Source organism: Opisthocomus hoazin, chromosome 6, assembly GCF_030867145.1.
Source record: "Opisthocomus hoazin isolate bOpiHoa1 chromosome 6, bOpiHoa1.hap1, whole genome shotgun sequence".
NCBI classification, from domain to species: Eukaryota; Metazoa; Chordata; class Aves; order Opisthocomiformes; family Opisthocomidae; genus Opisthocomus; species Opisthocomus hoazin.
In genome coordinates this window covers 59,483,633-59,509,694 of record NC_134419.1, presented here as the reverse complement: position 1 = coordinate 59,509,694, position 26,062 = coordinate 59,483,633, and the positions used below count along the sequence as shown (strand labels likewise).

The 26,062-nt window shown below is 44.9% G+C and overlaps 1 protein-coding gene across 5 annotated transcripts in view; it reads left to right on the top strand.

Annotated features, from left to right (window-relative positions):
• Nucleotides 1-26,062, top strand: part of ARHGAP22 (Rho GTPase activating protein 22) — a 170,211-nt gene that overhangs the window by 102,668 nt on the left and 41,481 nt on the right. For 3 of the 5 annotated variants that reach the window (XM_075423342.1, XM_075423346.1, XM_075423345.1), the window contains one exon: nucleotides 25,302-25,478. The exons of 1 other annotated variant lie outside the window; for it this stretch is intronic. In XM_075423342.1, coding sequence (XP_075279457.1) covers nucleotides 25,302-25,478 — 177 coding nt within the window. The remainder of the gene's footprint in view (nucleotides 1-25,301; nucleotides 25,479-26,062) is intronic. One more of the 5 variants, XM_075423343.1, reaches the window with a different exon arrangement.

The following is a 26,062-nucleotide window of genomic DNA, read 5'->3' as shown; positions in this document are numbered from 1 at the left end:
TTTTTTCTATGATCTGAGTAAGGAGATCCTTCCCAGTAAGTAAATGTGGTCGTTATAAGACGTTAAATGATTACAGAGTGCCCTAGGTATAGCATCAGAAGTTTGGTTGCATAAAAGCTATAGTAGCTGCAGGCTCCAATAGGTCTGTCCCTACTGTTCTCTGTGTCTCTGAAAAGGGAAGGAGCAGGCAGCAAGAGCAGTGGGGTTTGTGTATGATCTCTTTCCCACAGGTTCAGATGGCCTAGGGACAGGAGCTGGGCTGTGGACAACTTCATGGCCAGAAATATTGGTCACATGGGAAAGAAAAGTCCCAGATAAACACTCCTGATTCAGCTTTGAAAGGGAACTTGCCCAGATTAATACAGGAAGTGGCCAGCACAGCTGGGAACTGGGACCTGATTCTCCAAAGTCTTATCGCCTGAAATCCCAGGCAGAACAGTGTTTTGCCTCTTAGCTCTTTGGACAATGTTTGTACCGAGTTGTAGCTGAAACCTGTTTCTCCCCCAAGTGACCTTTATTCTCACCTTGCTCCATTCTGTCTTCTCACTAATATTCCAGGCCAAGCTACACTGCGTTTTGTGTTAATTCTCTATTTATTTTTGTGGGGTTGAAGGAGGTTCCAGACACCCCTGGAATGAAACAGCCAAGCCGAAGTACAATGTTCTCTCTTACTGTACATCTTTTGCTTTGCATGCTGTTGTGCCTATGGAGATTTCCTGCAGGTCTTGTTTGGTCATGTATCCTTTGCCTCCTCTTACCCTCTGGTAAAACCTACAGCAGTGAAAGATTTGGAAAGATACAAGTAAGGGCTCCTTTATTTCTCCTGCTGACAGTTTTAAGCACCATCAGTCTCCTATCAGTTACATCCCTACACACACCTAAAGTAAGGCATCAAAACAATGGAAAACTTTTATCAACCTCTGCAGTCTGTCCTTAAAATCCACTGTTCTCTCATATGCCCTCCTACAATAAAATTTCTGTCTTCCTTTGGCCCTTCACAGAGCACTCGTTCAACACTACTCAAAAATGGGGCTATAAAATGTTATACAGTCAGAATTGTCTCTGATCTGGCAAGTCACCTGCCTCTTGATTTCTGATGGGCAAAAAAGAAAGTTTCAGCTTCAGAAAAGCCTTTTCCTCTTTAATTAAAAAAAAAAAAAGAATGTTTTATTGCCAAGTGGTCCTTACTTTGCTGCTGCTGTAGATTTTAAGGACTTCAAAGCTGGATGATTAAGTCACAGTTTTAGTTTGTAGCCAGGCAATCCAAAAAATCTCAACTTCAAAGGACAGGGGGTGTCCTTTAATGTTGCGGGCTTGCTCTTTGTACTCAGAAAAATGAGCTACCAGGGAAAATGGCATGTGTAGCAGACAAGTGATGTGGCTGCCACTCCTGGGAGGGAGTCTGTTAGCTGCTGCTTGAGATGAGCAGCCCACACTCAGCAAGCTCAGAATATCTGATGGCTGCTGATTAGGTCATTTTTGCATGATGTTGACCTGCGAGACTTTCAGTGTCTGCTTTTTATTATGTGCAGAGGTCCTGTCTGTGTGGACCCCCGGAGGTGGCCATGTTAAAGGCAGGATTTGGGCCTGAGCTCTGTTACCTCTCCTGCTCCCTTCTGTCTGTGCCTGATTGTTTTGCTCCTCCGATGTGCTTGCAGGGTGGGTGGTTTTATGTGCATTAGGGAAGTTGAGAGAGGCTATCCTAGTGAAAGCAAGTGTTCAATCCATACAACACTGTGGTTTGAGGGGAATAAGGGCCAGGACTGGAGATAAGGATGCTTTTGCATCTATGACAGTCATGTTGATATGGGGCCATTGTGATTTTGATCTTATGTTAATACTTTGTTCAGTCAAACATATATCACCAGTTCGATCTACCAGGGCTAGAGGGGAGGGATGAGGAGCTGAATAGCTCCGTAATTACATGGACCTAGGAATTGTGGTGGTGTGTGTATTTACTTCCAACTCTGAAGCCTGGGCAGTGTGACCTGACCCTTTGTGTTTTATTAAATTTCTTATCCATGTATCTGGTGGATGCTCCAGCACAGAAAATAGAAAAAAACCCTTACAATGAGGCAGAGAAGGGTCTGGATAACTATGTCACCTCTTGAAGCGGTGAGAGTGTTATTTTCTAGGACTGTTTCCTCAGGTAGAAGTCAGTGTTAAAAATCCCTATAAATAAATTTATTCCATAGCTTTCAGATGCAGCAAGGCGCATACATGTTGCAGTGATGAGGTATCTGGGGTCAAAGCAAGGAATTTGGGTAGAGGATGAGCCCGCAGGCAGTCTGGGTCCTGGCTGCACACTCTGCCACTTTGAGCGGTCAGAGACTCCAGGAAACAATGTGCTGGACTCCATGGGCCTGGAGACATGAAAGGAGCTGACAGGGCACCACAGAGACACATCTGTCATTCAGCAAAGTACTTCCAGAGGACTTCCATGTGCCTCTGGTGCAAATCTCCCCATCAGTATTAAAATCTGAGTGGAACTGGGGCTTTATCCAACCAGTATCTAGGCTTTTGTGGGATCCAGGCCACTCTCTCCACAGGGCTCTGGGATTCAGCAGTCAGAGAGGCCAGCACTGCCAAGAAGCGTAACACTCGAGGGGCAGAGATGGCCAACACACCGCTGTGCCTCTCAATGAGCCATGCATATGCTGCTGAGAGCGTGGTGACCTCAGCTCACCAGTTAAAGCTCTCCAAATAGGGGAGGTGCCAGGCAACCACCGGGGCTGTTGAGTGAAGGAACAGCTTTTTGAGACACAATACATTCCTAATTTCTGATGTGGCTTTCCATTTTGAGAGCGCTGCTTTGGTGAGAAAGGGGCCTGCTTTCCATCCTGTGCTAGGGGAACAATCTTTATGCTGTCCAGCTTGTTCTCTCTCATTCTTTGCTTTCTGCTTTCTAGGGCTGGCACTTCCTTTGCAGTTGCACATGACCAACCTTCCAAACACTATTCCTTGCTTTATGAGAATCAATGTTTCATGAATCCATGGTGTCTGGATGTGGTAGTTTTGTATTTCATTCCTGGCTTTGCCAGTCGCTAGCCAGTATCACACTAGAAATCATTTAGTGTCTCTGTATCTCAGTTCTCCACTGGTATGTCGGAATTTCTCACTGTGGAATTTGAAGGTGTTTTGTTTTTTTTTATTCTTTATTTTTTTTTAAATACAGAAAAGGCATTTCTCCTCTGATGCACGCTACAAATTTCAAAAGTAATTTTAACCTCTTTTTGCCTGTTCCTCCAAAACACTAATGTTTAGTTCGATGTGACAAGCATATTCCAGCAATGGAACATCTTTTTTGATTTCTTTTATTTGTTAATAGCTAAAGCATACACTGAAATAACTTCCACTTCCATATGCTTGTTGTAAGACTGTTTTGCACTTACTGTGGTGTGTATTCCTTTTCTGAAAAAGGCAATCTGAGCTGTGTTGGACATTTTTAACTGGACAGAGAAGTAATAGAACTGGACTAGATGAAGCTGATCTTAGGATAAGTTGTATAGTATGAAGAGCTCTTTTTACTGTCTACTTGCTTCTGAGAATCGGCCTTCACTCATAATTAGACTTTAACATGGACAGGACTAGAATATCTGCAAACAGGAGCATTTAAGGATTACAGATGTTTGACTATGTATTTGCATATATGCTCACTCCTTATGATAATTTTTATGTAATGCTTTTATGCCTATATACACAGATCACCTAACTTAAACAAGACAAGAGAATTATTAAAACTGTCTGAAAGGCTGGAGAAGCTGTGTCTGTTTGGCAAATCATTGAAGATTTGCTTCAGAGACTGTAGATTGAGTTCTCTCTTAGAGAGGAAGCTGGGAGAGATCAGACTTTCAGGGCAATAGTTTGCTGCTGTCTTGTATTTTTGCTTTCATGCTGTGGACCACTTAAATAAAAATAATGGTAAAAGATAACCTTCTGTGTCTTTAATGCTAGGGCAGTAAAACTAGCTGCAGTCACAAGCCATGCAAGCTTATAGCTCTATTTTTTCCTTAATTTCAGATTTGTATGCCTTTTTAGGGACTTTCAAACTCACCTGATTGCTCTCAATAAAAAATGGGGAAGGAAGGGGAAGGAGGCACTTACCATGCTCCCCTAATTCCCTCTGTTACCTGACTGGGGCTCAGACAAATCATAAAGCCACCAGTTTGGTTTTTTTTTTTTTTTCTAGCCTTGCAGACCATTCTCCATTAGTCTCGTGGAAAAACTGGCTGCTCGTTGTGGTGAATGACTTCATGGACCCCAATCTTGTGCTCGATCAGAATCATTTTATTGCTCAAGTGAATACCTTATATACTAATACAACAGTTACTAGAGCCAATCAGCTTTGGATTTGCGGCTTTGCGACTGCCAGTTCACGGTTGCTGTTTTCCAGGATATTTTGCAGCTGGATGTGTGAAAACATCTCATGAGAACAGAGAAGAGAGGCACAGGATGCGCTGATCCTTCAAGGTCATGAGTCAGTGCTGTTCTGTCTCAAGTTATATGGTTTCCCACAGCTCATGTGTTGGACAGGTGTACTCTTCACCTGGTAAAAAATCTGGCTGGATGGCCAGGCCCAAAGAGTGGTGGTGAATGGCGTTAAATTCAGCTGATGGTCGGTCACAAGTGATGTATCCCTGGGCTCAGTACTGGGACCAGTTCTGTTTAATCTCTTTATCAGTGATCTGGATGAGGGGATTGAATGCACCATCAGTAAGTTTGCAGATGACACCAAGTTGGGTGGGAGTGTCGATCTGCTTGAGGGTAGGAAGGCCCAGCAGAGGGATCTGGACAGGCTGGATTGATGGGTCAAGGCCAACTGTATGGTGTTCAATAAGACTGAATGCTGGGTCCTGCACTCAGGTCACAACAACCCCATGCAATGCTACAGGCTTCAGGAAGAGTGGCTGGAAAACTGCCTGGCAAAAAAGAACCTGGGGGTGTTGGTTGACAGCCGGCTGAACATGAGCCAGCAGTGTGCCCAGGTTGCCAGGAAGGCCAACAGCATCCTGGCTTGTATCAGGGATAGTATGGCCAGCAGGAGTAGGGAGGTGATTGTGCCCCTGTACTCGGCACTGGTGAGGCCGCACCTGGAGTACTGTGTTCGGTTTTGGGCCCCTCACTACAAGAAGGGTGTTGAGTTGCTGGAGCATGTCCAGAGAAGGGCAAAGAAGCAGGTGAAGAGTCTGGAGAACAAGTCTTACAAGGAGTGGCTCAGGGAACTGGGGTTGCTTAGTCTGGAAAGAGGAGGCTGAGGGGGCAGTTTATTGCTCTCTACAACTACCTTTCAGGTAATTTCACCTTGTAGTGAGGCAGGTGTTAATCTCTTCTCCCAAGTAACATGTGGTAGGACAAGAAGAAATGGCCTCAAGTTGCATCAGGGGAGCTTTAGACTGAATATTAGGAAAAATTTCTTTACCAAACGGGTTGTCAAGTATTGGAATGGGCTGCCCAAGGAAGCAGTTGAGTCGCCATCCCTGGAGGTATTTAAAAGAAGTGTAGATGTGATGTTTAGGGACACAGTTTAGTGGTGGACTTGGTAGTGCTAGGTTAACGGTTGGACTGGATGATCTTGAAGGTCTTTTCCAACCTAAATGATTCTATGATTAACCCTTTCGTACCTTGACCACCTGACTCCCTGCATACCACAGCTTCACTGCAGATACATAGTTCATTATCTGGAAAGCCGTGGTTTTAATGTAGTATTAAACAGGCAGCAGCTCAGCAGTTGTGCCCAAGGTAAGGAAAGCAGCATGCTGCTGGCAGCAGCTGCTGGCTTCAGGCTGATCAAAATTTCTTTGTTTTGAAACAGAAGCTGAAGGCTTTTTAATACACCATGTCTTTGGCTGAGCAGATCCTGGTTTCTGGTTGTTATCCTGCCTTTGACTGCAAAGACAAAAAAATCTTATAACACATGATGCCTACAATGGCTGCATACAGTTCTGTGCTCTCAAGAAAGGAGCAGGGTGAGGAGAGGGAGGAGGCTCCCAAGGCAGAGACATGTGTGCTGTTTCCTGATCCCATTTTTCCAGTGGACCAACTGTGATAAATGTGTCTGTGGAGCAGGCCCACTGGTGTCAGTGTTGTCAGAATGTGCTTATTGCTTCTACAAACGTAAAAATACAAAAATGTGTGTCCTATAGAGAGCATTCCAAGCAATGAGGCTGATATTCCACCAGTCTCACCGAAGTGCTAGTTCTCAGTGGCCTAAATCTGCATAACTAGAGCTAATTTGTATAGTTAGTATCGCTCTGGCAAAAGCAGCTAAACTGGCAACCCTGACATTTCTGTTCGAGTAGTATATCACAGCGTCCAATGAGCAAGGATTTTTTTTTTCCTTGGGATAAGAAACTCATCTTCTGTATTTGAACATCATAAAATATGTTCATGGCTGGGTTTCCCCAGAATATGTGGGTCCCAAACTGGCGTGTGTAAACAGCATGTGGTAAACCTGGTGCACCCCTTTACCTGGTACTTTATTCAGAGCTTTTCTAGGCAAACTGGAGATTTTTCATAAGGTAACATTTCTTGCTCTAGAGATAACTGGAGTGCATTTACAGTGTTTGACTAGCCAGTGTAAACATTCATGCTGCAAATACACTCTGAAACCAGGAGAAAGTTGCACTATCACACTCGGTTTTTGCACATACCTGTGTGAGACTTCAGGTCTGACTGGGGCATATTTGTGTGAGTTGTAATGTCTCCTGAGCATTTGTCTCCTTTCTGTGCTCCTTTGTGGAAACTCTTTTAGTTTGCCTTGTTAGTAAAGAGACTCTGCCTTGCTATGACTATGATCGAGCTTTGGTCAGCAGCCTTTGCTTGAAGCACAACAAATACCTGTAAATTATCAAAGAGCATAAGATGGTTTGAAGGACCTTCTGGCAGCATGGCATAGCCCTTAGTAGAGAACAGAGTGCTTTGCTAAAAGGCTGTGCAATGCTGGCATAGTGAAGAAGAGGCTGCTGATTCAGATTTCAAATACAAGGATTTCCTGTCTACCAACTAAGCATTCTGGAAGAAGACTACTAGGACAGAGTACTTAGACTACAGTGCCATGCAGACCTAGGAAGACCAGCAGAAGTTCAAGGACTTCTTCAGGAAGGAAGTCACTTCACTGGAGTTTGCCCAGTTCACGAGTACTGAGAGGTACAGACAGGAAAGGTCATACCAGCTCAGAAGCAGGTTGCTGTTGTCTGGAGGAGCTGGAATGCAGCAGAGCAGTGGTTGATTGCTTTGGTGCTGGTGAGCTTTCTGCACTGCAGGAGTGGCAGCTTGCAAGGCAATGCTTGAGGTAGTTCCACTCTGTGCAAGAAAAATTGTGAATAGTCCCAAACTTTAAATGTGCTTTTACAAGCAGTCATCCTGAACCGTGCTGTGGCTTCTAATGATATGCACCTGAGCTTTATTGTCTGCCTCTGTAGTGTAAAGGTGACTATGTTGGCTTGTCAGAAGAGACACTACCTATGTGCAAGCCTTTGGCCTATCGTGGAGGAGACATACAAGCATCAAGATGGGATGCAATGGAAGGATACATCTGTAGTACTTCAGTATGCTATAGTGACAGTGAATGCTGTGGACAGGACTTCTGCTAGGAAAACCACTGAGTCTCAGAGGAAAGCTTTCTGTGCAACAATCCTTTGAATTTTGGAGGGAACAAGTCCACCAGCTGAAGATGTCTCTCGGGATGAGTTGTTGCTCACCTACCTCTTATCATTTCTTGTTTAAATGTGATCTAAATCAGCATGTTTTTGAAAAGTGAGGTTACACCTCCTAATGATTAACCACTTCAAAGGAACTTCTATGGACTTTTTGATAATGCTGTTAACTTGGAGGAATTTGTCCATTGCCAATGGTGGAGAGAATTAGAATTGATTTTTCTAAGCATTGTTCCACTAGCGGTTCACTGACAGTTGTCCTAAAGCACAAAGAATTGAGGCCCCTGCTTTTTGTATCAGTGTAACCTTGAGCCATCCACAGTTGTGTTCTGAGCGGTTGCAGTGCTGAGACCAAGTGACAAGTATGAGCTTTCCTTTTTGCCAAAGAGCACTGTTGCCACAGTGAAGAGTGCCATGTGTTACACAGTCGTGTTTAGAAGTCATTGCTTACCCAATGCACAGCCAGATACAGGAGGAGATTGCTCTAAAATGGCTGTTCTGTGCAAACTATAACAAGACTACGGACTTGGATCTGAATATCCTTGAGCTTTTAAGTTTGGATTTAGATCAGTAGTACTTCTATGTACAATGTCTCGTCATTAATATTGGCAATTTTTTTTTCCAAATTTGCAAACATTTTGCCAAAGGCATACAGTATATATTATTTTGCATTTCAATCCTTTTTCTGCATTAATAGCTTTGTTTTCATAAAAATAAAGTCTGCAACTCTTGAATTCTTAATCATAGTCCATTTATTTGCTGCTGCTGAAACTGTGCTCGTAAAGCTTCAGTCACTTCACTGAAGAAAATAATAATGTTTTTAATTGTTTGGCTTGAATATCTGCAGAACTCTGTATTCAGTCTACAGATTATCATTACAGGCTCAGCTAAAAGCTCTGGTGTCTACAGCCTAAGCTGTAGCAGCTGATGACTTCACTTCCATCCTCCTTAACTCAGAGTCCAGAGCATTGACTAAGGTGGGAGACATGTAGTCCTTTAAAAATACAGTGAGGATGTCTTTGGTTTCATGGTGGACTAGGTGCAGAAGAAATAAAAAATAGGCTTATGAACGGCAAGGAGGAGAAGATGATAGTTGTAGAGACTTATTTAGAAGGACGAGAATCTCTTGATTCCTATCAGCGAGCAGACCTGGAAAACGTGAGCACAACAGTTCCAGAAGAATGCAGAAGTTGGATATTATCTCTCCAGTATGAAACTATTAAAGAAAAATAGAACAGACTCTGCCATTCTGATGTGTGGTAAGTCATTTCTTGTCAGGATTTAAAATTTCCCTCAACTCTTCAGTGATAAAGATTTGAAGAAATTGAGGAGAATTAGAAAATTCCTTGTAGTTGCATGGTAATGCATTACAATTATCCAGTTATGTTCATTCAGATATTTCAAAGCATGAAGTATCGTCTTTGATCAGGAAGGATTTTCTTCCCTTCTAATTGTGTTTAAACGTAACCACAGTTGGAATATCTAATTTGATACATTCCTCAGAAGTGTCGAGCACTTGATGCTCTGGAGAACCACATGGAACTATGTGGCCTGTTTTGCATAGGCGTATCACTGTATTCTGAGTTCCTTCATACATACATTTGTAACTTTTTTTGTACCCTCAAATTCATAGTGGCCTTAATTTAGGTGCTTTCTGCAATGTGTCTTGTAGGGGCAGGCATGCAGCTTCTGCCAGCAGTGGCCTGAATGGCCTCCCTGTGAGTGTGTGGCTTCTGCTGGCCTGAGAAAAATTCATTTCCTTTCCATCCAAACCAAAGGCCAGTGAAGTGACCGGGAGCACTGCATAGCCTAGGCAGTTCCATGCTTCATCACTATTAAGCACTAGGCTCATTGTAACTGTCTAGATTTGAAACACATTGAGGAAAGACTGCAAGAGTTAGTTTTCTGGAGCAGAAGAAAGATGGGTAAGGGAAAGAAGCCTGCTGGTGGAACAAGGTCATCTATGGAACATGCTGGGAAATATGCTGGGCAACCTTTTCTTTCTTCACTTGCCATCACCACCACATATTTGACTTTATTGGAGGATTAGGTCTTCTTTTGTGAGCGGAAGAATTGGCTTTTCTTTTTTTTCTTTTTTCCAGTACACCTGTAGAGAGGGACAGAAATCACAGAATCACAGAATCATAGGGGTTGGAAGGGACCTCTGGGGATCATCTAGGCCAGTCCTGCTGCCAAAGCAGGGTCACCTGGAGCAGGCTGCACAGGAGCTCGTCCAGGCGGGTCTTGAATATCTCCAGAGAAGGAGACTCCACAACCTCCCTGGGCAGCCTGTTCCAGTGCTCCGTCACCCTCAGAGGGAAGAAGTTCTTCCTCATGTTCAGATGGAACATCCTGTGCTTCAGTTTGTGCCCGTTGCCCCTTGTCCTGTCACTGGGCACCACTGAAAAGAGTCTGGCCCCATCCTCCTGACACCCACCCTTAAGATATTTATAGGCATTGATAAGATCCACTCTCAGCCTTCTCTTCCTAAAGCTAAACAAGCCTAGCTCTCTCAGCTGTTCCTCATAGGAGAGATGCTGCAGTCCCCTCTCTCCAGTAGCTCCTGATCTTTCTTGAACTGGGGAGCCCAGAACTGGATGCAGTACTCCAGATGCCGCCACACTAGACAGACACTTCATGAGGAGAACAGCTCCCAAAGAGCTGTTGATATGTCAAGACAGATTTTGAAGGAAAGGTTTTGTTATAGTTTGTCTGTGGCCGGTAACAAAAGGGCCATGCGGCCGCCCCTTTCCCCACGGGGGGGCGGAGCAGAATAGAAGGAAACAGGCAAAAAACTGGTGGGTCGGGATAAGGGCAGTTTAACAGAACAGCAAACAAAAGGGAACAGTAATAACAATGATACAGATAAGGAGAATACACAAAACAAAATAGCAGAATGCAGAGAGCCACTCTCACTGCCCGCCGCCTCGCCTCGCGCTTCTGAGCTGCGACTGAGTTCCCACCTCCCAGTTACCCCCAACCAGAACCCAGCATGATGGCACATGGTATGGAATACCGTGCTCTGTTTGGCCAGGTTGGGTTAGCCTGCCTGGCTTCTGGTGAAAATTAACCCTGTCCTGGTCGAACCCAGGACATTATCCACCCCTTATTCTATACCATCTACATCATGCCCAGGTGGCCCTATTTTCCAGTTGATCACCACCACTTCTCCTGTCTCCAGGTATCATTCCCTTAGTCTATGGATCATCACTCTAAAGGGTCCGTTGAGTTCATTATTCCATGACTTCGGGCTCCATCTGTCGTAATGGTCTTCCATGGCAGGAGAGGTGATGCGTGGTGATGGGTGGTCACTTGCTGCGTCCGGAGCTCACAGCTGATGTATCTGGTGCGGTCCGTGCCCACAGTGTGCAGGTTGGAGATGTCGATCTAGATGAAGTTGCTGGGTGCCAGTTGCTGAAAACCAGGTCCAGTCCCATCATCACTGTGCTCTGCTAGGTTTTCATCAAAAAGTTCATCTTTCTTTAATCTGGACGATTCTTACTATGACACTACTGGTATAACATATAACAATTATAACAGTGATAACAGACAGTGACAGGGTTATTTAACAATTAACTTTATACAATTTATTCATTGACTACTCTCACCCAAAATCAAATCCCCATGAGGTACACATTAGAATTCCCCATCCTTTCGCATTACCCAACAGGTACACCCAGGTCCTTGAGCAAAAGCAATCCGCCGGACGGGCTTGCCTTTGCCCAAGGCAGGTCTAACCCAAAGTGTCTTCCCTAACATGTTCCGCATGTGCACTACAGGGACTTTATCCCCTTCCACGGGGCGCTGAGGTTTTGACTGGGCAGGACCAGCCCGGTTGGTGGATCCTCTGGTGTCAACCAACCAGGTGGCCTTTGCTAAATGAATATCCCAGTTTTTGAAAGTCCCACCCCCCATTGCTCTCAAAGTGGTTTTTAGCAGCCCATTGTACCGCTTGATCTTTCCAGAGGCTGGTGCATGGTAGGGCATGTGATACACCCACTCAATACCATGCTCTTTGGCCCAGGTGTCTATGAGGCTCTTACAAAAGTGAGTCCCATTGTCCCACTCAATTCTTTCGGGAGTGCTATGTCGCCACAGGACTTGTTTTCCAAGGCCCAGGATGGTATTCCGGGCGGTGGCATGGGGCAGAGGGTAGGTTTCCAGCCATCCGGTGGTGGCCTCCACCATTGTGAGCACATAGCACTTGCCTTGGGAGGTTTGTGGCAGTGTGATGTAGTCAATCTGCCAAGCCTCCCCGTATTTATATTTTAGCCATCGTCCTCCATACCACTGAGGCTTTACTCGCTTGGCTTGCTTGATTGCAGCACATGTTTCACATTCATGGACAACCTGCGCGATGGTGTCCATGGTCAAGTCCACCCCTCAGTCACGAGCCCATCGGTATGTCGCGTCTCTTCCTTGGTGGCCCAAGGTGTCATGGGCCCACCGAGCTATAAAGAGTTCACCCTTCTGTTGCCAGTCCAGATCCATCTGAGTCACTTCAATCTTGGCAGCCTGATCCACCTGGTCGTTGTTTTGATGTTCTTCAGTGGCCTGACTCTTAGGGACGTGGGCGTCCACTTGACGGACTTTTACAGCCAACTGCTCCAGATGGGCAGCAGTATCTTGCCACAATGGGGCAGCCCAGATAGGTTTGCTTCTGTGCTGTCAGTTTTTCTTCTTCCATTGCTGCAGCCACCCCCACAAGGCATCGGCCACCATCCAGGAGTCGGTGTAAAGATAGAGCACTGGCCACTTCTCTCAACTGGCAATGTCTAAAGCCAGCTGGATGGCTTTCACCTCTGCAAACTGGCTCGACTCACCTTCTCCTTCTGCAGTTTCTGCGACTTGTCGTGTAGGGCTCCATACAGCAGCCTTCCACCTCCGCTGCTTCCCCACAATGCGACAGGACCCATCCGTGAACTGGGCACACTGTTTCTTATCTTCTGGCAGCTTGTTGTACAGTGGGGCCTCTTCAGCACGTGTCACATCCTCCTCTGGCGATGCTCCAAAATCTTTGCCTTCTGCCCAGTCCATGATTACCTCCAGAATTCCTGGGCAACTGGGGTTTCCCATTAGGGCCTGCTGTGTGATCAGCGCGACCCACTTACTCCACATACGCAGTGGCATGATGCGTAGAGGGGACCCTCTCTTTGAACATCCAGCCCAGGACCGGCAATTGTGGTGCTAGGAGGAGCTGTGTTTCAGTGCCGACCACTTCTGAAGCAGCTCAAATGTCTTCATATGCTGCCAGAATCTCTTTTTCAGTGGGAGTATAGCGGGCCTTGGATCCTTTGTATTCCCGGCTCCAAAACCCCAGGGGTCGACCTCGAGTCTCCCCTGGTGCTTTCTGGCAGAGACTCCAGGTTGGGCCATTCTCCCCGGCTGCGGTGTAGAGCACGTTTTTAACATCTTGCCCTGACCGGACTGGGCCAAGGGCTACGGCATGAACTATCTCCCGTTTAATTTGTTCAAATGCCTGTCGTTGCTCAGGGCCCCATTCAAAATCATTCTTCTTCCGGGTCACGTGGTACAGAGGGCTTACAGTCTGGCTGTAATTTGGGATGTGCATCCTCCAAAAACCCACAACACCTAAGAAGGCCTGTGCTTCCTTTTTGCTGATTGGTGGAGACATAGCTGCTATTTTGTTGATGACATCCATTGGGATTTGACAGCGCCCATGCTGCCATTTTATCCCCAAAAACTGGATCTCTTGCGCAGGTCCCTTAACTTTACTTCGCTTAATGGCGAAACCGGCTTTCAGAAGGATCTGAACTATTTCCTCCCCTTTCTCAAAAACTTCCTCCACTGTGTCACCCCATACAATGATGTCATCGATGTACTGCAGATGTTCTGGAGCTTCACCCTTTTCCAGTGCAGTCTGGATGAGTCCATGGCAAATGGTGGGACTGTGTTTCCACCCCTGGGGCAGTCGATTCCAGGTGTACTGGATGCCCCTCCAGGTGAAAGCAAACTGTGGCCTGCACTCTGCTGCCAAAGGGATGGAGAAGAATGCATTAGCGATGTCAATTGTAGCGTACCACTTGGCTGCCTTTGACTCCAGCTGATATTGAAGTTCTAGCATGTCTGGCACAGCAGCACTCAGTGGTGGTGTGACTTCATTCAGGCCACGGTAGTCTATTGTCAGTTTCCACTCTCCAGTAGATTTTCTCACTGGCCATATGGGACTATTCAAGGGTGAGCGAGTTTTGGTGATCACTCCTTGACTCTCCAGTTGGCGGATCAGGTGATGAATGGGGAGAAGGGAGTCTTGGTTGGTACGATACTGTCGCCAGTGCACCGTTGTGGTTGCGATTGGCACCTGTTGTTCTTAGCCCTCAGCAACCCCACAACGGAAGGATCCTCCGAGAGACCAGGCAACATGGACAGCTGTTTAATTTCTTCCGTCTCCACAGCAGCTATGCCAAAAGCCCACCGATACCCCTTTGGGTCCTTGAAATACCCTCTCCTAAGATAGTCTATACCAAGGATGCACAGAGCCTCAGGGCCAGTTACAATGGGGTGCTTCTGCCACTACTTCCCAGTAAGGCTCACTTCAGCCTCCAATACACTCAGTTCTTGGGACCCCCCTGTCACTCCAGAAATACAAATGGAAATCTGATGGCATTAAAGTACACTGTGCACCAGTGTCCACTAGAGCTTTATACTCTTGTGGATCTGACGTGCCAGGCCACCGAACCCACACCGTCCAATAAACACGGTTGCCCCTTTCCTCCACCTGGCTGGAGGCAGGGCCCCTCTAATTCTGGTCAGAGAATTTGCTGCTCACTTGCTGTAAGAATGACTTCGAAGTCCCTTGAAGAGGATCAGAATCAAGATCAAACTGTCTACCTGGTCTGGAGAGCTGGCTGCTGGAAACTGGAGTGGCATTTTTCCTAAGAGGATCCCCTTTTGTGATTGTTTTATTTTGCAACTCACGCGCTCGTGCCTCTAGGGTTGAGGTAGGTTTTCCATCCCACTTCCTCATGTCCTCTCCATGGTCACGCAGGTAAAACCACAGAGTGCCCCGTGGTGTATAGCCTCTGTATCCTCTCTCCTGAGCAGAGAAACGCTTACCCCTAATAGCTGAGACACTGGCCCGTACAGGTGGGGAGTAGGAAATACTCTGTTCGCGTCGCTGGACCTTCTGGTACAGTTTCTCCACAGCTGAAATGAGGGAGGAAGAGAGGCTTTCTTCATATTGCCGGAGTCGGACAGCCACCTCATCCACAGTTGGTGCCTCCTCACCTTTCCAGTTTACAACTGCCAGTGAGTTGGCATATGAAGATGGTGTGCTCCGTACAAATTTCCTCCACATGTGTCGTGTGCACTGGACTTCATCTGGGTATGTGGGTAACTGCTCATCATCCGGGTCATAGTAAACCAGCTCCCGCACAGCTAATTCCCTCAAGTACTGAATACCCCTTTCCATATTGGTCCACTTGCCAGGACAGCATACAAAATCGTCACTGAAGGGGTGCCTCTCCCTCACGCCTGAGAGAAGTCTCCTCTAGAGGCTGAGGACTTGTTCCTTTTTCCCAATGGCCTTATCAATGCCCCCATCCCTGGCCAGGGATCCCAGCTGCTTGGCTTCCTTGCCCTCTAATTCCAAGCTGCTGGCCCCATTATCCCAGCACTGCAGCAGCCAGGTGACAATGTGCTCGCCTGGGTGGCGGCTGAAATCTTTCCGCATATCTCGCAGCTCACTCAGGGACAGGGACCGGGTGATGATCTCTGTCTCTATCTCCTGCGATGACCCTGGCTCATCGTCATCCCTCCCGGAGCGATCTGCTCTCTTTGCATCTTTCTTTAGTTTTACAGGGGCGACTGCTACCGGCACAGGTTGGTTTTTGGGCTCAGCTGCGGTGCCTGCAGCCGGAGCTGGAGCAGCTGCCGTGCCTGCCAGGGAAGCCAGGACAGCGCCAGTGGCTGCAGCAGCGGTGGTGCCAGTCGGGGGGGGGCTGTGACTGCCTGCTGGGCTGGAGGGGCTGCAGGGCTGGCTGGGGGATCAGCGCCAGTTGCAGTGCCTGTCGCTTCGTTTCGCCCTCTTTCCCCTTTAGGGCACTGAACAGTGTTGAACAGGGAAGTTCGGTAGGCGTTGGCCACACCCCAGCATATTGCTGTGATTTGTGTCTCTCTGGAGTTCCCAGGGTGGCAGCACGCTTTTTGCAGATATTTTTCTAGTTTGTCGGGATTCTGTACTTGCTCAGGGGTGAGTTTAAAACACACCGGGAGTGCCCACTGTCCTAGACACCTGCCCTTGCTGTCCCACACACCCAGCCACTCAGAGCTACCCAGCCCCAGGGCAGGTCTCTGCACAATGTTGTTAACTACTTGTTCAACCCTAAACAAGACCCAAAACCCATTCAGGAGGCACAACAATAGCAAGGTACTGGCCTGAGCATCCCACAGGTACTCAAAATTCTCAAAAGCTGTTAGGACCAGCCTGAAGGAGAGAGGAGGGGTGAAAGAGTGGGGGAAGGTATCCTCTTTGATTTTCCCCACAGTTTGGGTTCGATTATTAGCAAATTCTAAGACATAGGATCCGAGGTATGGAAATGACCGCAGTGCCGCATGCAAATACAAGCCTGATTTCATGCACAGTGATGTTATCATGTCATAAGTCGATATCGTACAGTACAGCAAAATCGTCATCCTGATCCTTTTCCCAGCGATGATGAACAACACGGCAATGAACACATACTGCAAGTAAGGGTTCACATACCACAGCCATCTGATCAAAGTCAGCAACACTTTTTACCGGTGACTATTTAAGTAACACAGTAAATGCATGTAATAAATTTTAACAAAATCTAAGAAAGTTGTTTTAACACACACTGCTTAGCCCTGCCATTACCCCCACCCCATGCTGGGCGCCAAATTTAATGTTATAGTTTGGCTGTGACCGGCAACAAAAGGGCCACGCGGCCGCCCCTCCCCCCACCGGGGTGCAGAGAGTAGAAAGTAATAGGCAAAAAACTGGTGGGTCGGGATAAGGGCAGTTTAACAGAACAGCAAACAAAGGGAACAGTAACAACAACGATACAGATAAGGAGAATACACAAAACAAAATAGCAGAATGCAGAGAGCCACTCTCACCGCCTGCCGCCCGCTGCGCACTCCCGTGCTGCGGCTGCCTTCCCTCTGCCCAGCTTCCCCCCCAACCAGAACCCAGCATGATGGCACATGGTATGGAATACCCTGCTCTGTTTGGCCAGGTTGGGTCAGCCCACCTGGCTTCTGGTGAAAATTAACCCTGTCCTGGCCAAACCCAGGACAGGTTTTTATAAGCAACGGAGCTCAAGTTTGTGCAAATGGAAGAAGCTGAACCACAACTATACCTGGGCTCCCAACACCTTCAGATTCTTTTCCAGTAGGAACTTTCTTTTTCCAGGGAGAAGTTAGTGCCAAGGTGGCAGATACCTGTTGCCTCACAGGCAAAACCATGTTAGTGTCAACAGAGACAACACTATGCACTAAATTTGTCTGCTTTGTCAGCAGATATTGCCATAAGAGGCAGTGACAGCACCGTTGTATGCCGAGAGCTCCACTTAAGAAGCTGCTGCTGCCTCTGTTGTGATCTAGGTTTTGAAGTGAACATGTTCAGTCTCCACTGTAGCCTCCTATCAGGAAACATTATTTGAGTCAAGACCCACAAGGGTTTAAGGGAGCAAACTGTCGTTTGTTTGACAGTCTAACCTCTGAAGCATTGTTGGACATAATTAGAATATTGGTACTCTAGAATTCAGCCTCAGGATGAAACACACAAGTCGCAGCAGAGGCGAAGTGCTGTCATGCAGCTCCTGGCAATTGCTGGTGTAGTTGTTGCTTGTTATGTTAATTATTGTTGATCGATTCCTCTTTGGAATAGTTCCACTGGTATCCTAAACTAGCTGTGACCATGTTGGAGAGATTTCATCTCTTGCTGCTTGCTAGTAGAAGCTGATACAAAACCGAAAGCAATAGTAACACAGCTTGCTTATAGGGATACTATACAGAGTGGGGGGGGCGTTTCACAGGCTCCTGAAACCTCTGTAGTTAGGGAGGCAGTGTGATCATTGTCAATATCTGTTTGTTTTATGGAGAAAAGTAATTGTGGGTGGAAGCTGGAGAGAATTGTGCTTGAGCTGTGTTAGTACACAGGAGATGCCGTGTCCTTGAAAAAATAATGTACTTAGCAGTTGCATATTATTCATGTGCTCATCTGAACCCTAAATATTGGGCTGCTGCAGTAGAAGTGGCCTTTCCACAGTTGTGAATTCAACTTAGCCAAGTTAAACTGTACTTTGTGACCACAGTGAGCAGCACATCCCAGGCAGCATAGTAGTCTCCTCTCTGATATTTTAAATAATTGAAAACAAGGAAGCACGAGAGCATTGAAGTACCATTACAATAAATATGTTCTTCATGCCAGAAACGTAACTTAAAAATGACTGAGCTTTTTTTACTGAAACTTCTCGCGGTTCAGCCTAAGGCAGATAAAGCACATAAAAAAATTTCAGCTTAAGTAGACATAAACATTACAAAGCACAGAACACATGTAAGCAGGTTTAATAAGCAGGAGTTCAAGGTGGCATTTGTGTGCAATGCTGCTTGCTTTTCCTTTAAGAGTACTTGAAATTGTTTTTCTCCCTTCTTCTTATCTTGCATTTTTTTCTGTGTTTGCCGTGCTTCCTGAAGTGTGACATCACTTACCAGCAAGTAGCCTATCTGGAATACGGGTTTGTTTATTTTCAAGGTTTTGGTTTATTTGAAGTGATTAGTAGTATTAACCAGTTCATCAGTTTAATTAATAGATTAGTCTAGAATAATACAGGTCACACACATTATCAAGAAAGGCATCTCCAGGCAGGAGAGTCAAGATAACCTGATATAATTTTTATGTATAAAAGGCCAAAGATTAAACCAAATTTTCATTTCTTGCATGTAGTTTTAGTAATTGTACACTTGACCCTGACAATTGAGACAGAGCACTAGCCTTAGGTTTTTAAGGGTTTTCTCTAGTCCGTGTACCAGTACAGAGAAGCTGTAGTGCCTCTGTTCATGTTAAGTCTTGTCAGAATTTTTTGCATAAGAAACCACATTTCTGAGGTCTAATCTCTTTGTTGGTGTTTTTTTGAAGCAGTTTAATGGCGTCTGAAACCACAGAAGGCATGGGAGGGGAGAACAGATCACAGGGCCTGTGGATTAGCTTATAGATGGCAGTGGCTTTACAGTGTTTGTCTGCTTTTGCTTTGTTCTCTGGGATGAGGTCTAAGACCTGGGATCTAAAAGTCATTCATGGACTCATGAAAATCCTCTGCAAGGACTTTTAGTTGAAAATTTGATCGTCTCCTATTTGTAACTATCATTAAACCTGGTGGGCTGAAAGGTGTTTAAGCAAATTAGGCATTTATATTTGACTGAAAAGTCAATGAGATTTTAGTACATGCTTGTAAATTCTGCCCTAAGAAAATCTGAACCTTGTCAATTTGTGAGCTAAATTTACTCAGTGCAATAAAAGGTATTTAAGATTACACTTTCCTAATTGACATAACCAAATAGAAGTTGAATGTTAGAATCCCCTCAAACTCCTCCCAAACAGTGGAAATGAAATACTCTTCACCTACAAAAGTGCATGTTTCTTTTGGAAAAATTCCCATTGTGTTGGCCACCAGAACTGAAACACAATAAATTTATTTTTATTCAAAGCTTGTTTCTTTTATATGCACGCTGTATGGTGCTAAATCCACAAACCTTATTTTTTCTTAATTTTGTAAGCTTTTTAAAGTGCTATCACAAGTTTACTCTCTTATCTTCCAAATCAACTTCCAGCTTGGATATCCCATAAAAAGATAGATGGGTGGGTGGGTATAGATAGATACAAACACAAAAATCATGGCAAGCACAAATGACTGTTTACTGTACTGCTCAATTCTTCACAGATCATACCCTTGTAGATCCTGTTAGTTTTCCTTATTTTTATCTGTCACTCTGTGACTACTTCAGATTTTCCTTGCTGTTTTTTCTTTTCTCAAGTAGTCTAAATGGAGCATTTCAAGATCAATTCTGTGTTCACAGTATCCAGAAAAACTAGTAGCAAAGCAGTAGAGTTGTTATTGGTGGTAGCAAAGTTTAAACTGTGGGCTGATGGCAGGTCAAGCCAAGATTCAGGTATGACAGACAGGGTCTATCTCTAGCATTCTTGGGAAACTTTGATTGGGGGAGGAGACTGCTCAAAACAGAGGTTCAGCATTAGCCGTAATCAAAGGTAATGATGGAAGAAATGGAATTCAGTTTGAAGTGAATCTTCCAAGCACTATTAATGTCCTTTTGCTTACTCACTAATATTTCTTTTGCCACTTTTCATAATCCACAGATTAAGACTGGTGTTTTGGAGGTCTTTTCCTGCTGTGCAAAGAAAAATTCCCCCTAATAGAGCTGCCCCTAATCTTGACAGAGTTCATCTACCTCATTTGCCCCTAATCTTGACAGAGCTCATCTACCTCAGTTTTCACTTTCTTTCATTATCAGGGAGATCTTAGAGCCTTGAATCTGATACTCATCTTTCAGACAATCATAAAGAGCAGGTCAGGGAAGATGAATCATTGCTATTGTTCTTTTCAGCTGTGGGTGCTAGTTTTTGTCCATTTGTCAAGATCTTTGATGCTGCTTGTCTGCAGTCAAGGTTTTCCTGTCACTACTTGCTTTACTACTGAGGACAAATATGTCAGCTGGGCCTTGCATTACCCACCAGCCACCCCTTTCATAATTCAGGCTTGAACTGCCATTTGCCTCCCCACGTGCTGCAGCAGCATGCACATGGCCAACTAAACTTCACTCTTACCAAAAATACCACTCTGCTATCCACACCAAAGCAATACAAACGTGTAAATATATATGCATATGCAAGCTTTTGTAGTTGTGTAAATTTTCAGTACAGTTGATATAATGACAATGCACAAGCACATCAGTAAGCAAAATTATGTAAGAAATGGGCAAAAGGCAAACCAGATGGGGAGTGGAAGGAAGGGAAATGATTTGTACAAAAAAAGAAGCTGCCAACATCAGCAGAACCTGACAGCAGCTTTACTTGAGACAAGTTCCTCCTTTTACATACACTGGGGTAGGAACATCTCCTACTATGAAGTCCAGTCCTGTTCCCCCTAAACTTCTGTTTTCATACAGACAAAGGGGATCCAAGGCTTGACCTCATAAATGTTGATTTTAAGAAGGTTAAGCCTGTGTGAATGAAATTTAAGGGAAACAGCAAATTCCAGTGTTTCCTCACAGGAAACAGCTGTATAAAGGGAAAGATGCAACTGAATGGCTGTTATAGGTTCTTTGAATAGGAACACAGGGCAGGACAGGTAAATATAGCATAATGACAGCCTTATGCTTTGCAGTTTCCAGTGAATGCATCTCAGACTAAGGATGGTCAAAAAAGGAAGATTTTTCAATAAGTAGGGCTTTGGAGTGTGGATTGCAATTCCTGCTGCTATTGCAGCATTCCATCTGCCCTTCAGCAAGTTGTTTAGCCCCAGTCTTTCAGTATTTAATCTTCCCTGTTGTAGGGCACGGGGTAGAGCTGCTATTAAAGATCAGGAGGTGGCACGTTACACTGAGATGAATGCTATAAAGCTGACATCAGCAGCAGATGGCTCCGAGGCCATATGAAATGTAGTTGCAGAAACCACATGAGCAGACTGCATGAGAGCAATTCTGCCAGCTTTAACTAGTCTGGGCCTGGAAGAGAGAGCATTCATGCAATGCAGCTAGGGTCCTGGACCTATGCTACTCCCTCGAGGCAAAGATACCTACCAGGTTAGGTAAAACAACTTGACAAAGGTACCTTGAGACAGAGGTGGCAAAGCATTGAAGTCAGCTGGGGCCTGCAGCCCTTTTGATGATAAGCAGTAATAAAACAAGTCCCTTAATCTTTCTAGGCTATTACATTTACTGTATGTATTTGTATGGTTGCTGTCACCTTTCCTGGTCTTGAAGTTGTTCAGTTTCTCTATACCTGAGATGGAGGCAAGCAGCGCTGACAACTTGCTTTATGGATAGACATAGAATCCAGTGCATCTTGTCCAGTGCACACTGGAAGTCTGCAGCAGAGCAGGTGACAACGCAGGATCCCCTGGTCATAGGTCAGTGCTGAAGCAGATGGACAATTCCTCCCCAAAGTTAAGCTCCCTGCCACACCTGTTGAGGTGCTTGCACTCTGTGTTTGCAGACGGTTTTATTTTTCCTCTGGTCTGGAGATGAAAGTAGCTTTGAGCAGAAGGCTGGAATGTCTGCCTGTGGCAATCCTGAGCTATGCAGAGTTGGTGTCAGAGGGCTAGTCTTGTTTGTATGGGAGCTTGATTAAAGATTAGTGAGAAGTTCTGTTCAAGAGGCTGAAAAGCCCTTGTCTGTGTTTAAAATCGTTAGCAGAGTTTTCCTCCCTATCATGGTGCTGTGTAGCTAGAGTGCTGTTTGATTCATGCAATAAAAGTAGTGCTTGTGCACTTCTGGGTTAGAGTCTAATGGCAACCATAGTAAGGTTTGGAGCTCTGTTAGTGGCAGAGATGAGGTTTGAATGCAGTATCTGAATGCGAACGTCACATTGCTGTGAGAGGCAGAACTAAAATTCCATATCCAAGTGTTGCTAGGTAGGAAGGCTTAAAGTTGTTTTCCTAAAACGATTCCTAAAAACTAAGGTGTTGGAATTTCGACAGCCTTTGTGTTGGCAGCTCAAATCTGAAACCCATAACAAGATGCTGTTTTGGGTCTGAACCCAGAAAAGAAAGCATTTGTGAATTTGGGGTAAAACTCTGGACTTCTGAAGAAGGTGTATGTGGCATTGTTTCCTTGGGGTTTTTTTAAGAAGATCTAAGTGTTTGAATTTAGCTGTTGCTCCTTCTTGTGATTACTAAAACTCAAAACTTGTTGAACGTTACAACAATGTAGAAAGACATGTCTGAACTCTGCCATTTGGGGAACTCTAGTTCTGCTTGTTGCCTCGAGGATGTAGTGAAAGGAGCCAGCCATGTGTAGAAAGGAACATGATTAAAATGTTATTAAAAAAAAAAAAAAAGGTTATAGATGGGTCTCTGCACTCTGCCACTGCATATTCACGTCATGCTAACATATGAGACTTTCTCTAAGTAGAGGTTCTGGAGAGCATTCTTGTTTCTAAGCTAGCCTCCATGCATGGAGTTTTGTTCATTTGCTTGTGCTTATGTGACTAGTCACTACTGACTCTCCCACAGGCAGCTTGTAGGGTCATGACCTTGCTCCTATTTAAAGTTTCTGTGGGGAAAACTAGTCACGGAGGACCTCTGTGTAGTTTTTGGCAGAGTCTCAGGCCTAGCATGTACAGGAATCTTTTTTTCCCATCCTGTTTTTACTTTTTATAGACTCAAATAGAAGTATAATTTTTTTTTTCCCTAAATGCTTGCATGAAAAAGGCCCATAGAGGTTTAGAAGGCAGCTGGCTGGTCCAAAGTAAGGAAAGGGGGGGTGTAGTCAGTTCCCTGTGGTACAGTGATTCAGTGGGAAGATGCTGAGACACCACTTCTGCAGAAGTCCAGTAAGAAGTTGTCTTCATCCTTCTCTGCTTGTTATGCTTCATCCAGCAGTCTTTGCATGGGTTAAGTTCAGCTGTTCTGACTAAATTTTCAGTCTGTAATTAATTCTAAGCTAAGATTCTGGTCTCTTCTTGTCCTTTATGGCTTGAGTGGACAAGATCTCAGTTTAAGAACAGGATCTGTATTTTATTTTGACCAAGCTCAATTGTTTGCTAGTGGTGTGACCCCTGGGTACATGTTTTTTTGAGAGCGTTTCGTCCCCTTGAAGAGCTAGCTTGTGCTCAGGCCATCTATCTGCCAGATGCCAGATCTTGACCTCTTGTTTCTGATGTGCACTGAGGGCTATGAAAAGCTTCTTTCTTGTTATTGCATCTCCTGTAAGATACTTGGTTGTGAAAGGGCATGGCAAGAGGTCTGCCAGGTAAGGTAAAAGAATTGGATGTGGTGACGTCTGCTTTCACCATGAGGCTGTGTCACAGACTGTAATTTGCTGCTCTGACAGTTCTGTATGCAAAGGATGAAGTATGTTCTCCTTGCAGTGGAGTATGGTGGAGCATTGATCTGTTCATATGCCTGCATCCTAGCCTTGAGCTAGAGAGCTGTTCTGCTTCATATACCTTAAGAAATATGAATCATTCAGGAAATTCAAAATGGGAGACTGCCCGAGAGGGTGCTGTGAGGAAAGAAGCAGAATTTCGATACATGTGGGGAGAAAGCATTATGGCTTTTGTTTCTTAAGCTGCATGCCTAGTGCCAGGTGGCTGTTGTCTCTCTTTACTAAAAGACTGCCTTCATTTCCCAGTTTAGTGAATTGCTTCTCAGAGTGCCACAAAACCCTTCCCAACACACCTCATTTTACCCCTTGTGCTTTGCAAATCAGCGTACAATCCATGAGTGTGTCTAGGCCAGGAAAAAATTATTAGCAAGAGAAAGTACTTCCTTGGTTTGCAGGCAGCTCCCAGCTTGGTCCTTTCCCCAGATAAGCAAAGATTTAGGAGGCACACATTCTGTGTACACTAAATCAGTTCTGCAGAAACCACCACATACCATCGTCCTGCTCTTATCTCTGAACTCCACGGACAGGCAATCTCAACTGCTCAGACCAGGCAGGCAGCTTTAGCTTGCCAGTAGGTACTGAAAGTCACATAAGCGTGGAAATGACAGTGACACAATGGCTAAGATGTTATCTCTGTAGCAAAGCCAAAGGCAGTTTCCATGGTGATGGAGAAGCTCCAGGCCACTAGTGATGCAGCTGCTGTGTTGGACAGGATCAGTAGCCTTTTCATGCAGAGGCTGCTCTAATAAAGCTTTTATGTGTTTATGTGGCCCTCATTAGGCTGTATCCAGCTCTGGAACACAAAACGAAGGGTGAGGGGAAGATTTAAGCTGACTGAAGTGGGTGCTGACCTAGAAAGAAAACAGAAAAAGAAGGGTGAAAATGTTGTAAGTCTTGGAGTAACAGATATATATGGCAGCTTGAGTACATTGGATATTCTGGTCAATACTTCACTGAGACATTGCATGCCAGCATTAATAACTCCTAAAGTTCTTATTTCAAATGGGATAGTGAGATTCATATCCCCAAGTCTTAAATCCTTTTCAAAACGTTCCATCAGAATTAGATCCAAAATCAGAATGAGTCTCTTTCTATATTGAGACCAGAAGTTCCCAGGGACTCTGGGGACTCTGGATGATCTTGTGATTTCTGCATCTCAAGTGCTAAAATGTCTTAAGATTCACTTGGTCTCCATTTTGGGTAATAATTTCTCAATACCTCAGCACAGGTACGTAGAATTAATTTCATACTCTTCCTGCAGGGTCTTACAGCTTGTACTTTCACTTTGCTTACTGCTGAGGCAGCAGGTACACACCATCTCCAGGTTCACACACTGGAAATGCACATTTTTCACTTCTGCTTTGATCTTCTACCAACCTGTGCTTTGTGGGTTCTGCAGCACAGAAGTAGGAATTGTGTATAAAACTGCTCAATTAAAATAATAATTTGGTCATTCTGATCCAGAATTTTGGTGGTTTTAAACATCGATTGCTCTCTTCTGAACTAGACGCTGAGAGAGATTTGTATTCTGTCTTTCAGGTGGTGCAGGAGACCGGGAAAAGATGCCTGTCAATCACGAGGCTTTCCTGCTCATGGCTAATTCCCAGAATGAAATGGAAGATTGGGTGAAAGCCATCCGACGGGTTATATGGGCTCCATTTGGTGGAGGTATTGCAAATAGCTCACATGCACATAAATTAAAACATTTCCCTCAAGGTAAAACATATTCTTGTGATACTAGGATATGTGTAACACTGTAAAATCACTGAGATGCCTAGATAAGCTCTTGATTGTCTAAAGTATTTTGCAGCAAGGGGATTGGGTTGATTTTTTTGTTTTTGCCAGAGGGTCGAAGGGAATGGGAGCAGAGGGCACATCCAGAGTGTATAACTGACTCAGTCAGAAATGGATGGTGATAGTAAACATATCAATATTTTCAGTACTCAGTTTTTTACAGCTAATTATGAACTATTCTGTGGACCTTTCTTGTGAATGTAAAAGAGTGTGTCCAGTTATCTCAATTTTCTACCAGAAGGACAGATGCCCATCTTTAACCTTCGTACAGCCAGAGGCAGCAAAACTTTTCATCTAAGTAATGTAGGGCCCAGCTGAGAAGAGAGCTTTCACTGGCTTCAGTGGGGGTGTAACCTGAGGAAGAACAACAGGGTCAGGCTGAGTGAACACTTGTGAGATCATACAGCTGTTGACAATTCCTGTAGTTAAAATGAACAAAAAATCCAAACTCTCAGTGTTGATATTATACCACAATCTTCAAATTCTCAAGCCAGTAGATTAGATAG